Source organism: Cuculus canorus, chromosome 3 (assembly GCF_017976375.1).
Source record: "Cuculus canorus isolate bCucCan1 chromosome 3, bCucCan1.pri, whole genome shotgun sequence".
Classification (NCBI taxonomy): Eukaryota; Metazoa; Chordata; class Aves; order Cuculiformes; family Cuculidae; genus Cuculus; species Cuculus canorus.
Window position 1 is genome coordinate 102,267,848 of NC_071403.1, and position 17,772 is coordinate 102,285,619.

The 17,772-nt window shown below is 45.3% G+C and overlaps 1 protein-coding gene across 6 annotated transcripts in view; it reads right to left on the minus strand.

Moving 5' to 3' along the window:
- Positions 1–17,772, minus strand: part of MDGA1 (MAM domain containing glycosylphosphatidylinositol anchor 1) — a 143,747-nt gene that overhangs the window by 89,106 nt on the left and 36,869 nt on the right. For 4 of the 6 annotated variants that reach the window (XM_054063254.1, XM_054063252.1, XM_009559102.2 and 1 more), the window contains exons 2-3: positions 6,517–6,656; positions 3,568–3,742 (exon numbers count right to left, since the gene is read on the minus strand). In XM_054063254.1, coding sequence (XP_053919229.1) covers positions 3,568–3,742; positions 6,517–6,656 — 315 coding nt within the window. Of the gene's footprint in view, positions 1–636; positions 822–3,567; positions 3,743–6,516; positions 6,657–17,772 lie in introns of those variants that run through there. The other 2 variants (XM_054063253.1, XM_054063256.1) reach the window with 2 other exon arrangements.

The following is a 17,772-nucleotide window of genomic DNA, read 5'->3' on the forward strand; positions in this document are numbered from 1 at the left end:
ACAGTATCTCCTTGTGCTGCCACTACTGTCTTCTACACACTTTAGCAGAGAGGAAGAGGACACCTCCTGCTCTCCTACGCCACTTAATTTTCACAATATTTTATTTGAGATTTGTAAATCTGACTCATAGAAAAAAAGGGGGAAGCAGGGATGAGTTTCTGCTAGCATATCATCCAAACAATGCATGTTCTCTGCTGAATCACAAGTGTCAACTAGTGGATTTGCATATTTTAATGAGCTGTATGCTTGGTAGACAGCAATTGTAATGGGACCTGAGATTTGTCAGCTTGACCACACAGTAGCTCGGAGATATGAGTAGAGCCATTAGCAGAACAATGACACGGCACAACACTCCCCATCACCAAGGCTGAAAAACATACACAGGTGGAGAAAAAATGGCTTCTTTCCATACAGTGCTATCTCCGTATTGCCATAGAATGACTAATTTAAAAAAAAAATAATCTCTTAGACCAGGACCCTGTGCATAGCCTCTCCTTTCCTCCTTCTTTGTCCTTAACTCTCTTATTTGTTCACTCTTTACATGAGTAACTCTGTAGCCACCATCCTTCTGAGGCTCTATTTCTCAGCAGGATGCACAGCAAAGCACTTTCCTTGCTGATCAAAGAAGATACTCACCATCCATGTCTCCTGGCTCCCAGCTACTCCCCAGACAGAAAACAACATCTTCCTTTCAGTCGTTAAACCATACCTCCCTTGAATCTTTCAGCCTTCCTTCGTAGCAGTCAGCTCTAAGGCTAGCCCTCCTGAGAAAAGCTAAAATAAGACCTACAGTGATATGTATGCCCTTGATGTACAAGTAATGTCACTGATGTCAGTGAGCTGCACAAATGATAAATTTGGCCCAAGGCTGCTCATGGAGATGATCACATGGGATGTTTCATGTGCAATATAAGCTTGTAAACATCCATTCTTTCTTTTTCTTCACTTTCTCTCCCACACGGAAATACTCTAAACAGCAGCTGACTCTCTGCCAGTACCTAACCAGTACTTTAAAGCTTCACTTGATGCCCATGTGAGAAACACAATTCAAATAGGTAAACTGAGGCACGCATCTTGTGAAGCAACATTATTTATTTATTTGTTCATGATTGCAATCGCGTGAGCGCCCCCTTCTAGCAAAAAGGAGAGTGCTCACCTTTGTCGAAAAACAGAGCTTTTTATACCACTGCTTTCAAGGCAGGACCACCCTCTCCTCAAATTTACAACCTACCCCAAAGCTATTACCAGGCTGTTACTAAGGTAAACTTATCCATATTAGGTTCCTTGATCCAATCTGTTGTTTATAAGTACTTAAATTCCTAAGCATATCTTGTACTGTACCAGAGGGGTATCAGAAGGTAGTATTTCTTACATTACCTTCTCAATTTCTTTCTCCAAACTATCTGTTCAGCCATTTCTTAGTAAAAAGCAGCTTAGAAATCGTATTTTACAAGAGGGTTATAAGTTCAGTACACCAAAGCCCTTCATCTTAGAGCCAAAACTTCCATTTTCTAAAAACCCAAGTAGCCTAACTCTCTCACCCACTTGAGAGAATCGGGACAAGCATGCTACACAGGTTAGTGTTTTCAGTTTAATATCCCCTTGGATATTAAATTCACAAACCTTGCTGTCTAATACTAAAAGCATGAGTGGAGACTACCACTAGTTGTCAAAGATGCCGAGGTTCACGTAAGGGTTACTACTTACCTCTTAACTACAGATTGAGATGCAGGCAAAGAAGGGGTTTGGTTTCAAATTCTGGTTCATTCAGCTGAAGGTTGCCTGGGTGAGCATTTAACAAAAGTTGTTGCTTTTCCTATGTGTTCCCTTGTACCTACTGCAAATACTAGCAGAAAACAGTCTCTCCTCCCCAAAACCCAAGCAAGCAGAGCAGAGGTGCATTACCAAGTCCATCTGCAGAGTAGATGTTAGTATGAGAAAGCCCTTGGCCACCCCATCAGCCCCATAGTTCTACAGGTCAGAGCTGCACGAGGGACCACAGGACACTACATTACTCTAGCTCCTGCCTACACCCCAGAAGTAAAGGGAATGTCCTCAGGGCACAAAGAGATTCATGCTGTGGTCCTGTTCCTAGAGACACAGGCCCTGGCAAGGTGTCATACTGAGGCTTAAGAAAAACAAGTCCCCTTTGCAATGTAGTGTTATATGCCTCTACCACATGTAGGAAAAGAAATGTGCAGGGAAGCAAAGCAGATCCAGGTGGGTATCAGGACCCCTTCAGAGAAAGCTGCACAATGCCCATGAAGAAATGCTCATCCTTATCCAAAGTGGTGGCTATGAAGCAATCTAGTTTCCCAGTCTGTAGGAAGGTACTTTCACTACACTACCTCAATACAGGGTAGGGCAAGGAAAGAACAGAGATGGGAGCTGCTCCAAGCCGTCTAAGACAACTGTGGATCATGAACCTACCAAAGCCTAAGGATGTTCAAGTCTACGGCATACTTTGTGAGGGTCACATCATTGCAGGGCTGGACAGTAAGACTAAGAGGAAGCACTCAGGCAGCAGCTAATGTCAGCAAAGCTCTGCCCAGACTCCAGGAAGGTACTGGGGTTTTGAAATGTGGAGGTTTATCCACTGACAGATAACGACAGTGCATCTCAGCTAGAAGGAGTCTGGGAACAGGTTTGGGAGAATTCCAGCTGCTTTATCATACTTCACATCTTTTTAGCATCAACCTCTTGCTGGCTAGGCCTTCTCAGAATATATGAGTGAGGAATGGGATTTGGTTTTACTTAATTTGGAGAAAACTAGAATGGTGAATAGCCAAGGACAATAAGCAGAATGGTAATCTTCACCAAAGGAGCAAATATCTTCAAAAGCTGCTTAGACCTTAAGTCTTGGATTCTTCCCATATGGGGGTTAGGGAATAACTCTAATTTCCCTCTCTTCTGGCCACACTTGCCCAAGAATAAACAACATTAAGCTAGCATGAGAAACCTTCAAAACTTGGGGCCCAAGGTGGAGAACTGCTGACAGCATCTCCAGGACACCTGAATGTTGGGCATTGCAACCAGCCAGAGAAAGGCTGAGACACTGAAAGCAGGGGTCCCCACAGATTCGTTTACATTTCCCCCTTCACAGCTCAGTCAGGTGCATCCCAGAGTCTTGCTCTGTTTCTACGATGCTGCAGAGGTAGCAATGCTAGAAGCAGGGCACTGGTTTAAGGAATGCCTCAAGCATCTGAGTCAATATTGATTTCAAGAAGCACTGGTTTGCTTCAAGCATTGCCAGCTTCAAAATGAGGGTAAAGAAAGCAGAAACCACCTACAATGCTACATCCCAAATAAATACTAGGGACCTCTGGCAGTGACAGACATTACGGCACCTAGATAAGAATTACTCACATGGACAGGTAGAGCTATCATTTTCATGGATGGATCTAACGTCCTATGAAAAAGGGACCCTAGGGACATCACAGCAGTCCTTTTGGTCCTGAATCAGATGTGCATGGGCCTAGAGCAATGCAGCTCCCTGCTGGCCCTGCAGCGAAGCAGAGACATGCAGTAGAACTGTGGGAAGGTCTGGGTTGCCACTAAACGACTTACACTGCACATCTACTCGAATGGACTTGATGGCAGGGACCCCAACCCCATTTTCTGCTTTACAGTAATAGCGGCCCCCCTGGAGCCTTTGGATCTTCTCAATCCGAAGGGTCTCGTTAAGCACTGACGTCTCTTGGAATTTGTCCGATGCGCTGCCAGCAGTTTTGGTCCATCTCACCTGCATGAGAAGAAAGCAAGCAATAAGTGACACAAGCTAGAGACCCCAGGGGACAGCAGCACTCCCTTTGCTCCTCTTCCCCCTGCTCCCTAGCTGTTCTCAAAAATGGGCCCTACAGCACCACCAGACGTTACCAAAGTTCAGCTATTGATTTCAGTATGTCTCAGTAGACCAGCTGCTGATTCTCATTGATCACCAATCTCCGTATCCACATGTTCAGGACAATCCCTCAGTTGACCCTAACACACATTGCATATTTACAGCTCCTGCTCTGGTCCTATTAACCCAGGAACCTGTGTGGTTTTGTACCACAGCACAAGACTTTCAGCACTGAAACTTGGAATCCATGTGGCTGGTAGGCCACGAAGCTACAGCAGACATCACCTCACAGCCACAGAGATTTTACTGCAGTCAACACATTTTCATCTTTCTCTGGATGGCAAGGGTAATTCTCCTGTTTGCTTTTCTAAGTAAAAGTGAGAAAACACAGTTGCTCTTTGGCTCTTGCCCCTTTCCCACAGGGAAACTCTTCATATGTTATTTTTAAAAGTCATCCTTTTGTACAGAAGCTTTTACTTGGATTTTAAATATAGAGAAAAAGAAAAGAAAAAATCCCTCAGAATTCAAGCTATCTTGGCTTTTTTTTTTTTTTTTTTTGTCCTTACGTTACATGTCTTAAGAACCTGGCTTGTCAGGGCAATGGAGCTGCATTATATTTCATGGCGAATGGTGGCAAAAGGACACCACTCCTGGAGACTGAATTGTTATTCTTATGTCTGGAATGAAGTACAGCACCCTAGCAGTGGCAATACAAGCTTCCCCCTTTTTTTTCCTGCAGTCCAGACAATGAAAGAGAATGATGGCTTTTCTCAGCCCATTAGTCTGCTATATGCGCAACCTCCATTCTAAAGGATGGTAACTGGTGGTCTCCCACACTATGGCTGATCTAGACTCTGGGAATGAGATCCAGTAAGATCAGTCAACAGAAAGGAGAGACTTTTATTCAACATTAGGCACAGATAAGATGGACCAGATATCTTGATCACTCTACCAGACTTTGCCTAAATCTCACTGCCGCGACCTGATTGATTCTGATGCTCTAGGAAGCACAGAAGTGTCTACATCTCACTCTCAGAGCACTAGGCGGAGCAGATTTTCAGAGCTAATGACCATGGATTTATTTAGCCTTTGTAGGCTCATTATGAAATTGTCTGAGGGCCTCAAGACCCTCATAGTCTCCTATTGGCAAGTATACTTCAGCCAGCTCTTTAATCTTTTCAATTTCAAATCTCATTTAAGTATTTTGACCACATTTTCATGCTTTAATGACTGCCTGATAGAATGGAAAAGAGAAGATTAAACAAAGGTTAGGATAACAGCTTAGCTGGGGAAAAAATCTATCCAGGAGGAGGAGGGAGGACAGAGATAGGATGCATGCCATGTTTTATGTGCACGGGTTCCATCCTCCATGGTCACGCCTCGTTCCACACTCTGAAGTCCCCTATGCATGTTCAGGCAATGACAAGCCACAATGCTGCCCACTGGCATGCTGTCTGCATCAGGCTCTGCTATAGCAATCTCTCTGGCTACTCAGGCTCAAATCTCCACCACCTGCCAGCACCTTCCTAAACATTCAATATCCTCAGGCATGGTCAGCCCTACTATCTTCCTCGTTTCTGATGTACACAGCTATCATCTGCCCATCACCATCACAAGACTAGCCTAGTCATTTCTGCTGGCCTAGCTCAGATAATTTCCTTTTCATTGTTTCCAGGATATGATTGGATGGAGAATCCATTTCAAGCAGGGTCTCTCGTGCTCTCCTTTTTCATTTTCTCTTAGGTAAGTAACTCCTCACAATCAAGTCCACACAGTTGTTGATTGGTGTATGCAGATGTATGGCTTCTCAGAACAATTACCTTTGGCAGGATTGGAGAAGGGGGCCAAGGCAGCACAGGCATCCTACTTGGCTCCGTTGAGTGTATTCTGGCACTCCAGCCTAATAGCATGCACCAGCTGCCACTCCAACCACACTCTGTCCCAGAACAGGCAGATCTATGCTTTGGTCCTATATCTATAGGCACTAACACTGAATTAGCCTGCCTGAGTAGCTGAAGGGTGTGGAGGTGGCTGCATGGGACTTGAGGCTATGCAACCCTCTAGGGACCCTGAAGGAGGACTGCAACAGTTAGCCAAGCTCAGCTCCACGCCTCTCCACTGAGCTGGGATTTTGACAACAGCATGGGTATATCCAGCTCTGCAAGTCTGGACCTTCCTCTGGTCGGTGGCCACAAAGCAATGACCAGTGGGGTCTGCACAGGGCTCACTGAAGGACACTGCAAACAACTTCCCAAACTCCCCCAAGCAGGTTACCTTTAACTGTGCGGAAGCTAAGAGACTGATGGACCATGAAGGACCAACTCCTATGGCCAGCACATGTAGGAAGCCTCCTTCTAGCCTGTTTAGGCTGTTCCTGCTTTGTAGTAAGAGAGTTAGAGATTTGATTTGTGCAATCAATTCAGCTTAGGCTTTCAGGTTTTTTTGTGTGACTTCATATTGAAGACCAGCAGAAGGTCTGTACAAGCTCCTGCAAAGCTTTGAAGGCAAGGCTAGATGCTTCATAGCTTAACAAGCTAGTGCTTGTATCGTGGACATCCCTGACTCCAACATACATGATAAAGATGGGCACCTTGCTGCCCACAATTCTCCTCTGCCTGGAGACTACAAAGACGTGCCATGGAGAGAATGGATGACAGCCAAGACCAAAAGCTTACCTGTGGCCGGGGGTGTCCTGTGACCAGACACTGCAAGACCAGCGTATCTCCCTCCCGAATTGTGTAAACGCGTTCACTGATGTTGTCTTCCTTCACCACACATGCCTGCCCAGCGTGGATGATTTGGGCCTGAGCAGGAGCTGCAGAGAGGAAAAAAGAGGTAAAGAAGGAAACACAGCACTCAACCTCTTACACTCATTGCCACCATTACACAGCGGGGTAGAGGAGCCATCTCTTAAGCCACAGAGGGGAAGAGCCAGACAGCACTGGGTATGAGATACAAAGGCCCCAGAAGCTAAGAAATGTAGCAATTTTCTTCCTCTTTTGGGTGTCTGGTATCAACTGCTGTTTTAAAACCCTTGTTCTTGTTGGGATGAAAGCTCTAAGCACTGAAAATAGAATATGGACCTTTTTTTGTGGGACCCTTCTGTATGGGCTGAGGACCAAGAATTCCCTTCTCTCATCTCTCTAACACAAGCGGTTAAAGCAGCGACATGGCCAAATCACATCTGTTTGATGCCTGTCTAAAACAGGCCTAATTACTATGATTTACCTCATGGCAGGGAAGGATAACTACTGAGCAGAATGAGAAAAGGTCATGAAACTCTCTATGGCTTTTCACAAACGTACCTAGAACAGGTACAGCACATACTGTAGGAAAAATAAGTCTTCCCCAAATTACACAGCAATATATCTCAGCCCTGAGGAAGAAGAAATAGCCACTGCAGGGTCAGGGGCCCATAATCTCTAGGGATCTCTCCAGTTAAGGCTACAATTGGAGACCAGGTACTATTAGTCCAGCCAAGAAAACAAGTGAAGACCAGTGCAATGGAAAAATACACGGAAAGAAAATTTGCAAAACAAAGTTTAAAAACTTCATGCCCCCAAATAGCAACTATATCCCACTGTAGCCCTGATGAACAGCAGGGAGAGACAAGCTCTGTAACAGGATTTTATAAAGAAAAAAGCCTCTGCTTCGGAGTCCTATGCAAACAGCCCTTGGCTTCCTACTCCAAAAGCATTTGTGTGATCACCAAAGCAGTTGAGATGTATTGTAGATGACTCAATAGCCTAATGGGACACCTGTGCTTGTTCAAGGGGAAAACTCCAGTCACACTTCAAGGAACAGAGAAACCCACAAATGTGTCTAAGAACCAGTGCCTCAGTGGGAGTCCCCTAGGATATTTCCCCATCTTGCTGCAATGCTTCCAGGTGATGCTGGAGTCACAGCTCTAGCTCCCATTAGTGAAAACCCATACAAAGAAACAGACCACTGAGAAAATGATGCAAGGGTTTAAAGCAACAAGCCTTAGCGAGCCTTCCAGAACATACACAAATTTTGTACATCCTAAGGTAAAGCTGAACTGAGCACCCACTTTTCTCTCAAGGTGAGTTAAGCTTCAAAGACTACTCCTCTCTTCCACCTCCATTTTTGGCATTATGCAAATGCACAGGGGACTGAGTTTAGAGCAAGGGAAATGTTCAGATTTGTGCTGGGTTAATCCTAGGGCAGGCTAGGCTTGGGCAGTGGAGATTTGCCTTTGAGGTCGGCCTTCATAAACTGGTGTCACCACAATGCACTGACCAAGCAGCAGCAATACAAGAGTGGACACAGGGATAGTAGGCAGCAAGCTGCTCTGGCTGCTAGGGATTCACAGCCTGCCATGGTTATCCAGCACCCAGGCAGCAGCACTGCACATGCAGTAAGCTAGTCCTTTTTGCATCTCTTCTGTCTTTCCAGCAGAATAGCACTTTGTTAAAATCATTATTACCATCCACACTGTGGACTAACAGAAGCAGTATGTGTATATTTGAATAATATGATGGAACAAATATGGACAAATGCCTCAGCCTCTCCTGTCCTCCCCCTCTGCAGGGCTCCCAGGAAGATGCCTGCCATCACTCAAGCATCATGGGATACTGAAACCAACTGTCAAAGGTTCACTAATACGACTGAGCAGATGAGTGAGCTTCCCCTGCCTGGATGGCAGAGGAGTACTGTCAAACCCAGGAGAAGGCAGAAATCTCCATATGTGCCTACATACATCGGTGTTTGTATACATGTACATGTATGAATGTAGATAGATGTAAATACATTAAGTGTAAATGTGAGTTATCAGGAAAGGACATCATGACTGCTTGCCAAGTAAACAGTGGCAGAGGAGTAATTCAGAAGCCTAAATAACCTTTGCCAATGTGCCTTAATTCAAATGACAGTCTCTTGTGCTGTTTCACCCCTTCGATCAGTCTTCTACAGACTTGCCACCACACCTTTAACCCCACATGCACTGCTGAGCATCACTCATAGTGCCAAGACCCAGGCTGTGACATTGAAAAATCCCTGCCCTATGATTAAAAGAGAGACTCTGTCCTTCCCCATCCTGTACCATATTCCTCCTAGCCCCAACCTGTGCTGCCTGCATTTCAGTGGGGTCCTGGCACTGAGCAACAACAAAGCTCTTGTAACCTCCCTTCACAGTCTCTGGTCTGCATTTGCCAGCTGGTGGCTCTATTCTCCCATTCTCCCTTTGCAAACATGACCTTGCTGCAAAAACTAATTTCCAGCCACCCCATGGAGTATCGAAATATTTACTTGCAGCCTTAGCTCCCAGTTAAATGTTTCCTTAAGTTGCTCTGCTGTACCCTACATGGTATACAACGTAAGTCTTTCAACTCACACGTTTTTCCTTTTGGCCATCCCACTTCCATAATTTCACCTATCTTGTGTAACTCCTTCCTGTCACCTAAAGGTATTTCCACATGGGGAATCTCTACAACAAAACCATTAGGTACAACGGTACAGGATTAGAGGGGGTTTGTGCAACTATTCTGGTGCCAAAATACCTTGTGGTAATTTGCTAGTGTCTCTCCAAGTTTGACAGAAATATTATTTAAACTAATCCTTATTTGGCACTACAAAACATTACATGGCACTAGCCTGCATCAAAACAACAATCCTCAGGATAAGCCCTGTGTCGTAATTTTGCCCTCTTTTCCCTGAATCCACTGAGGTGTAATGAAGCTTACAAGCAAGGTTGTGCACATCTAGCCTTGTTCATAGGTGTCTTAACTTGCCTGTGGTACCATTACTGACACCTTTCAGCTATACTTATTGCAAAGGGACATCACTTTAAATGAGTCCCCCTCTCCTTAAGCTACAATATCTTGCAATCACAGCACCAGGTTCCTGGCAGAAAAACCACCAATTTTCCATGTCTCCCTTTTAATCATAGGGCAGGGATTTTTCAATGTCACAGCCTGGGTCTTGGCACTGTGAGTGATGCTCTGCAGTGCATGTGGGGTTAAAGGTGTGGTGGCAAGTCTGTAGAGGACTGATCGAAGGGGTGAAACAGCACAGGAGACTCTCATTTGAATTAAGGTACATTGGCAAAGGTTATTTAGGCTTCTGAATTACCCCTCTGCCACTGTTTACTTGGCAAGCAGTCATGATGTCTTTTCCTGATAACTCACTATTATACTTAATGTATTTACATCTCTCTATCTATATTCATACATGTACGTGAACCCAGATCTCTCAAAAGGGAGCTCAGAAAGCCTGGGGCTGTCTTGTAAAGAAAAGCGATAAGGAAGATGGCATAAGAATCTTGAGAAACTCTGCCCTTGGTTACAACTTGACATTAGTGATGTAGTGCGGACTGAGCAACAAGCCAGCCCAGCCCTTTTGGGATTGCAATATCTCACAAGATCGGATTCAAGCTGGTCTCAGTTCCAAGCTCAGCCTGCCATAGCATGCAAAGGCTGCAAAAATCATGCCCTAATACAGATAGGTACAGAGATTGTGAGGATTAATTGCACTTTTAATGTGGTTGAACAGAAAGAATACATTATTGTTTGACATCATCCCAGGTGTCCTGGAGGATTCAGCATGTGGACAGTTTGTGCATTGCCAGCACAACAGGATGGCAGGATCAAGCCACTCAGAGTAAACAGTTTCACAGAAGAAAGAAAAAGAAAGGCAGGAGCATGAGGCCAGGTGCCAGAGATGAAGCACTAATCTCAGCCATTCTCAGCAGTGCTCCACAAAGAATGACCTTTGCATAGACACAACCTGCCCTGCCAAATCCTGCTGGAGCAGAATCTCTCTCTTTCAGGCTGGTAAATCCCAAAGCAGAAGTCCAAGGAAGACCTCTGAGGGGACAGAGGGGACAGCTTGTTCCCCAACCTTTTTTCCCAGTATTTTGAAGGACAGATGCACCGTCACTTCCATTCAATTTCCAGGTAAGACATCAACTAAGGGAAAGCTCCCAACAGAGTCCTCCAGAGAAATTTGACCTGCGAAATATTGAGTGCTAGATGCTTTACAAAGGGAAAATCCAGGCTCTGAACATGCTGCGTTACGCCCTTCTTCAGTAAAGGGCTGACTTGCAATCCCTTTGGCCTCTGCACTGAGATTTTCTACTATGCTTTCACTTGATATATTTACACATTAAAACAAAAGGAAATTGGAGTGGATAAAATAACTTTATTCCCAGTGCAGTGTACTGTACAATGTTATTATTACCATAATCTGGAATGTTTATGAGTCTCTTGGTGCTCAGAGGTTGCTAATGTCATTAAAATGCAGAAAAGGAGAGAGAAATGGTCTTTTGAAGAGGACTGGATAATGTGTATTTGGTACATAGGTTTAGCCGTTCATCTTTTTGAGCCTGAGATCCCATTGCTACAATGGCAACAATGAGAGCTCCTTCACAGAAAGGGAGGTGAAGGACAGACACTGCACTGACACTTATTCAGTCACAGTCAGGAACCACAAAGTCAGGTTGCTCACCCCTTCTACAGCACAGCACCAACTGCACTTTACTGTTGTCCCATTGGCAGGCTAACATGAGCCGTTGTTGACAGACTGCCCCATCACCACCTGCGCAACCTGCACATGTTCTGCACACAGCCTCGAGGATAAGAGACTATGCATTTCCAAAGCTACTGATCCAGTACCCACAGCTACGCAGACTGGGATACTGAATCCACCCACCTCTGCCACCACCCTCCCACAGGATGGGGAGAGAGGGAGGCTGCACCTGGAGCCTTCCCCTCTTCCTCAGGTTTAATATACCACTGTACTTTTTGAGGTAAGTGATGCCCTCCCATACACCTTGCATAACTGTAATTCAGCCTCTTCGTCACAGAAACTAGGCAAAGATGCCAGGGCCCTTCCCCATCACTTCTCACAGGCTCCCTGGGCTCACATTACCCAGTTACACAGAAGGGGAGTGGGAGGAGCAGCACTGGCTGCTAATCTGCAGCGTAAGCTTCTCAAGAACCTGTCTGTCTTCTTCCCTCACCCTTCCTATCCTGAGTAAGTGGTATGCAAGGTGCGCATCAAGAAGGGAGTTCCCAGAAAGAAGAAAACTACAGTGGTTCATGGAGCACATGGGGTTGAGTTAAGGAAATCCATATGTGACATTTCTTGCTCAACAGCCACTCTCAGTAGCTGCCTGTCCACGGGCAGAATTGCCCTGCAGCACCGTTAATTACCGACCCTGCATAGTAAACCACCCAGGGAGCATCTTGGACCTTGAAATCACTGGTTTAGTTACCATTTTATCCTGTCTATTCATAGAATGCACAACTGTGCTTGAAGAACAGGGGCTTACAAACACAAAGACCTTTGAGGAAGTGGTCATGTCCCCTTAGCAGAGCACAAAGACAAGCCAGCACACAAGTAAAGGGAAGAGACATGGTAGCAACACTCAGCAGGAGAAAGGAAGGTCTAGTAGAATGGGACGGGTCTGAAGGGCAGGTATCCCAATGGTCAAAACAAAACATCTTGCTCATGCCTGCACTGGGAGTGGACGGCAACTACTTTGTTGTGTACTCCATCGCTATTCAGCTGGTCTCACCGATTGCTCCACTGTGCATGAATCATAGAATCATAGAATTACCGGGTTGGAAAGGACCTACCGGATCATCGAGTCCAACCATTCCTAACACTCCCTAAACCATGCCCCTAAGCACTTCATCCACCCGTTCCTTAAACACCTCCAGGGAAGGTGACTTGACCACCTCCCTGGGCAGCCCGTTCCAGTGCCTGATGACTCTTTCCACAAAAAGAACACAGGCTTTGCTGAAACTTTTGACAAAACAAATTAACCACCAGGCCAGCTCCAGCCCATAATGCTGGGCATGATATCGATGGGCCATTTGAAAAGGAAAATTCACTCCAGCTTGAGGATGATTATGGAAATAATAATACACAATCAGCGTCCATTAACACTGTCAGCAGGACTGTGGATCAATAGCGTATTAATGGCTGAAGAAAGACTGCTCACACTTATCAGGAGTTAAGACCAGCACAAAAGCAGAGGGAGAAAAGATGGCAGTGGGCAGATGTAATTGAGATCAGGTCCTGGATGTCTTTGCACAGCCTGCCCAGATGAAACCATGCTATCAACACTTTTTGAACATGTTTCCTGGCTGCTGGCTTGAGGCCCTCCTCCTCCACACCTCTGCCCCTCTCAGTTTCTTTGCCCAGCACAATGGCAAAGGGTGCACAGCCCCTGCAGGGAACTTCCCTAGCTGAAGCTACCCAGTACAGCTTAGCCTGATTAGGCTCTAACTCCAACACAAGGCAAGGCTGAAGCAGAGAGGGAGGCAAGGCTGAAGCCCCCAGGTATAACTGAGGAGCAAAGTATATCCATAGCCCCAGGTCTTCTCCTACTCCTTGGACTTCTCTTGCCCAAACTCCTCCTGCTGACTCTTCCAACACTGTGTGCTGCCTGGGCAGCTCTGTGCTTCCACAAGGCTGTCCTAAAGCAAAAGCCACCAGGAAGTCCTCTCTGCATGCTGATGCTAAGGGTTACACCCCAAGCAAGACGGATCTCCGCTGAGGCTCTTCTACTCCTATGCATCAGTGCTCTCACTGTAGCCCAAACCATGTATGCTCAAAAAGAAAAAAAAAATAAAATAAAAAAATCTACTTAGTGTACTTCTGGCCCAAATTTGCAGCAGGAAATGTGTCGTATTTCAGCAGTGAAATGTCTCTGACCCTTTTGGCATTTTGTACGTTGATCATGTTTAAAACACAAACATCAATCCACCCACAAAAGAAACACAGCCAATTCTGAGATACACAAAACAACCACATCCAACCCCACACAAAACTACATAGCACTCTGAAGCAAGAAAAGAATATAATTTTCAATGGGAAGTGCAAATGACAGTTAGGGAAAGTAATTACAGAGCATGAAACTTGGCTACCTAAAATAGTATAGGATTTATTTTACCTGGAAGAGATTAAGACTATGTCATCACATCTCTGGTTGATTGCATTTCCAGAAACAGAGTTTCCTTTTGCAAAGCTCAGCCAGATGATTTGCACGGTCTTAAAATAATGTTTTGCTTAATCGATATCACTTCCTTGAAGCACGTCTATAATTTTGTTTCTTTTAGAAAAATGCCAGCGACAAAATCATGTGAGATGTCATGAATAGCAGGTACAACCCTCAGTGACTGCAACACCTGCTCCTGAGATCTTAATTCTATTTAAAACTAAAGAGGAATTTTGTGCTTCACTAAAGTCTCAGATCATCACTCACCCTTCTTCTAATCCCGAACTCCACCGTTCGCAGTGGCTCATTAGTTTTCCTAGGTGTTCCCAAAATTTTCTTACATGGTTCCACCTAACTGCGCACTACAAAGCGGCAGACCAAAGTCAATTGGCAACTTTGATAGCAATCAAGCAACAGATGTTACACACACAACATTACGGTGGCATAAACTCTGCATCACTGCCTAGTCCATTTGCCTGACTGGAATTTGTACAGATGACTCAATGCCAGTAATATGAAGTAGGCTGTCTTCAAAACTTAAGGAGCTCCAGATATGGTGGCAGTCAGAGCCTGCACCTCAGCAATACTGTCCTGGAAGCTTCCAGCTTTTCTAGGAAATAAAAGCATGCTTGACTCACAACGGCCATGAAGCGACGTTATAAGGATCCCAAATCACTTCCAACTGCACCAGCTTCAGAGCCTGAGCTGTATCTCTAAATCTTGCTGCAAAAACCAATGAGCCACAAAGCCACACTTGTGTGAGGTAATCCAGCCAAGTTGAGTGCTCAAAGCATTGCGCTTAAAACTCCCATTTCTTATCTGGTTGCTACTTAAAGCTTCTAAGCATTTTAGGGGAAACAAATGAGGCAAGCAGCATGGGGGAGAAATCGGGCATCCTCTATTCTAGAGCTCACTGACAGACTGACTTGTTTGTCACCAGGTTAAATACATGAAAATGAAGTGGTCCAGTCAGAGAAAAGAGGGCTACAAAAGGAGGAACTCAACTGGACACAGGCAGCACAGACAATCACTTATTCTGCCCATGATTTGCAGGAGTAGTCCTCAGAGGACAGGCCAACAACAGACTGCTCGGCAGGTTTGATCTCTTACCTCCTTATGGAAACTCTCATCAGGTCTCCAGTCCCTTCAGTCAATCTCCAGCTGCACCATGCACGCATCGGCCTCTGAAGGGGAATGAAAAGTTACAGGCATCCAGGAAGCCTGCTGACCCTCCGGCCTTTGTAAGCCCTTGTGCTATGAGCTTCCAGTGTGCCTATCCTCAACAGGAATCTCCAAGCAGTCAGTTCGCAGGACAGACAAGGAAGCAATTCAGACGCTCTTCAAGCACCTTGCACTGCTGATCTCCGTTCTCACTGCTACGCTGCAGCACACAGGAGCCACTGAAGCTGCACACCCTGACTCAGCCAGGAAAACTAGCTTTCATGGACACGCTGCAGCTTGTCAGCACATGTAGCAAAGCCCAACAAGTGATGTCCCCAGGATCTGCTGCTAATAACAACCTTTGCAAGCAAATGGGCTTTGCTTGAATGGTCCCAAGGATATTACCGCTTTCCTCTTCCCCCTGAATTCAAGATCAGCTCATTCCCAAAGTCACCATTGGTGCTGCTTATTCGACTTCCTTTCTCCTTTTATACTTTAAGCCACTTTGGTACAACAGTGACTCTTCAACAAAGAGGTCCATGCGCACAGATCTATAAACCAGCATACTTTGAAATTCAGCTCTTTCATTGCTGGACCATTTAACACAGGAGATGAAAGAAGAGCATAGCACAGGTGCTTCATCCTTCAAAAGGGAGGAAAAAATGTCAATTTGCTAATCATCTGTCAACTAGATCAGTAATAAAGGCGCATGAACTCTAATCAATGAATAACTACAGGCTCCTTTTCATCTCAGAAGGGGGAAAAAAACACTGAGCAACAGCCATCACTCAGAAAAATAAGAAAAGGTGGAGGGAGGTTTTTCGAGCTCAGTTCCCTGGCTATTGGGACACATAAGGAATGCTCCAGACTTTGCTGGTAAGGACTCCACCAAAGTAACACCTTTGTGCTAAAACCCACCTTTGAAACACAGGAAGAGAAAGATATTCAAGCTCCCAGTATACTAAAAACAACAGACGAGCAAAAACCAAACCAGTATGCAGTAGGAGCACATGAGCACAAGCTGGGTAAATATAGCAGTATTTTCATGAAACTGTAGCTGATCCTGTTCAAAATGCTAAAACTTGAGGCTCTGATTCTTCAATGCCGAGGTGGAAAGTGGGGGCTGGTGAGCCGGAGAAGGGTTGGTAGAGAAGAGCTGTATAAGGAGAGGACTTAGTTCTTTTTACACAGAGAGCCAAATCAGATGGCTGCTTATCCTGGAGGGTGAGTGTACAACCACGGGGTTAGCAAAGCAAGGCAGCAAGGCACTTTGGGGGTATCCCAGCTCTCCCTGTGCATGTGACAGAAGCACTGTTGTCAGACAAACTCCTGCAGAGACACAGTGCTCAATGCAGACCTCAAAGCCCATCTGAGAAGCTGGGTAAACACTCAGGCACTGAATCTATGCTAAATTTTCACCTGTCACAGCTCTGCTGCTTTAAGCGCCTCACCTAGCCCACTTTGAGGGAGAAGGGGACATGAGGGCGATCACGCTGTGATGGCAGTGCAAACATTCCCTCCACGCAGAGAGGAAAGATTCAACAAATGGTTATGTTTTCCTGCTGCTATACTCAGCCTCCACAGAAAGCAAAAGGCTATTTCTATTGTGAAACAGAATAGGGGTGTGGGGAAAATCACTGCAGGATCCAGAAGGTGATAAAAGCCACAAGAGAGACTGAAATAAAATTTCACTGAAAGCCTGTTTTATTTTCACCATAGTTAGAAAGAGATTGAAATACAAATACTAACCTTAAATAAAATATCTAAAATCCAGTTTTACTTCTGAAAAGTGGTGGGCAGCAGGGACTCCTCTGTCCAAAGCTCTATGCACAGTACTACCCATTCCACAGGCATCCCAAGTCCCCTGCAGCAAGTTACTTCCCAGTGAATGAAAGTACAGTGGCTGCACAAGATCAGCTCTCAGCCCCAGGTCACTTTGTGGAGGACAGGCAACCACAGCACAAACCTCAGCACAACCCTGGAAGAGATGCTGAGGACCAAGAGGACAGCAGAGACTTGGCACCCTCTGCCAGGTGCTTATCTGCTCCTGACAAGAACAGGATTAGAGACGCGGGTGCTGCTGATGAAACAGGGGTGCTACTGGCAATAAAGCCCTTCAGCGGCAATAAGCCTTGGTGCTCAAATGGGTTCCCATACAGGCTCGCACGAGACACTGATGCTTTTATCCCTGAAGCAGTGCTGTTAGGTGAGGAAATGCTATTGCATGCTGCCAGCTCGGAAGATAAAGAAATTAAATGGTTTGTCCATAGTTGGGTGGGAAGTCTGAAGGACAGCCAGGGATCAATCCATACACAATTCTAGTCCAGTGCTTTACAATGCAAAGGCCAAACTTTAGCCTCCAAGGATACCTAATACAGCACTAAAAAATCACATTTGCAGGGAGCAGAGGAAGAAAACTTCTTGTGCAACGCCGAAGGGTTTACTCAAGAAAAACTGTTTTCCTCTGGATTTTCTCCCATATCTCCATTCACCAGAACAAGGAACTCCAGCATGAAAACTATCGCCAGCAAGCAAAATGACCTAAAGAGAGGAAAGCAAATATGACAGCTCAACTCCACCCCAAAAGGAAGAGAGAGAAGTGAAAGTAAATGCTAGCCAATTGTCACCAAATCTGAGGCAACAGTGTGACATCTATGGAAATCAAGCCAAATAATGTTTTACGTTGACAGCATCCTTTAAACCCCTTCAGTGCCTCTGGTGTGCAGAGTCCTACAAAGTCCTCAGTTCTTTCCCTCTTGAGTACCAATAATTAATAACCACCACCTGGGAGACAAGCATGTAATTC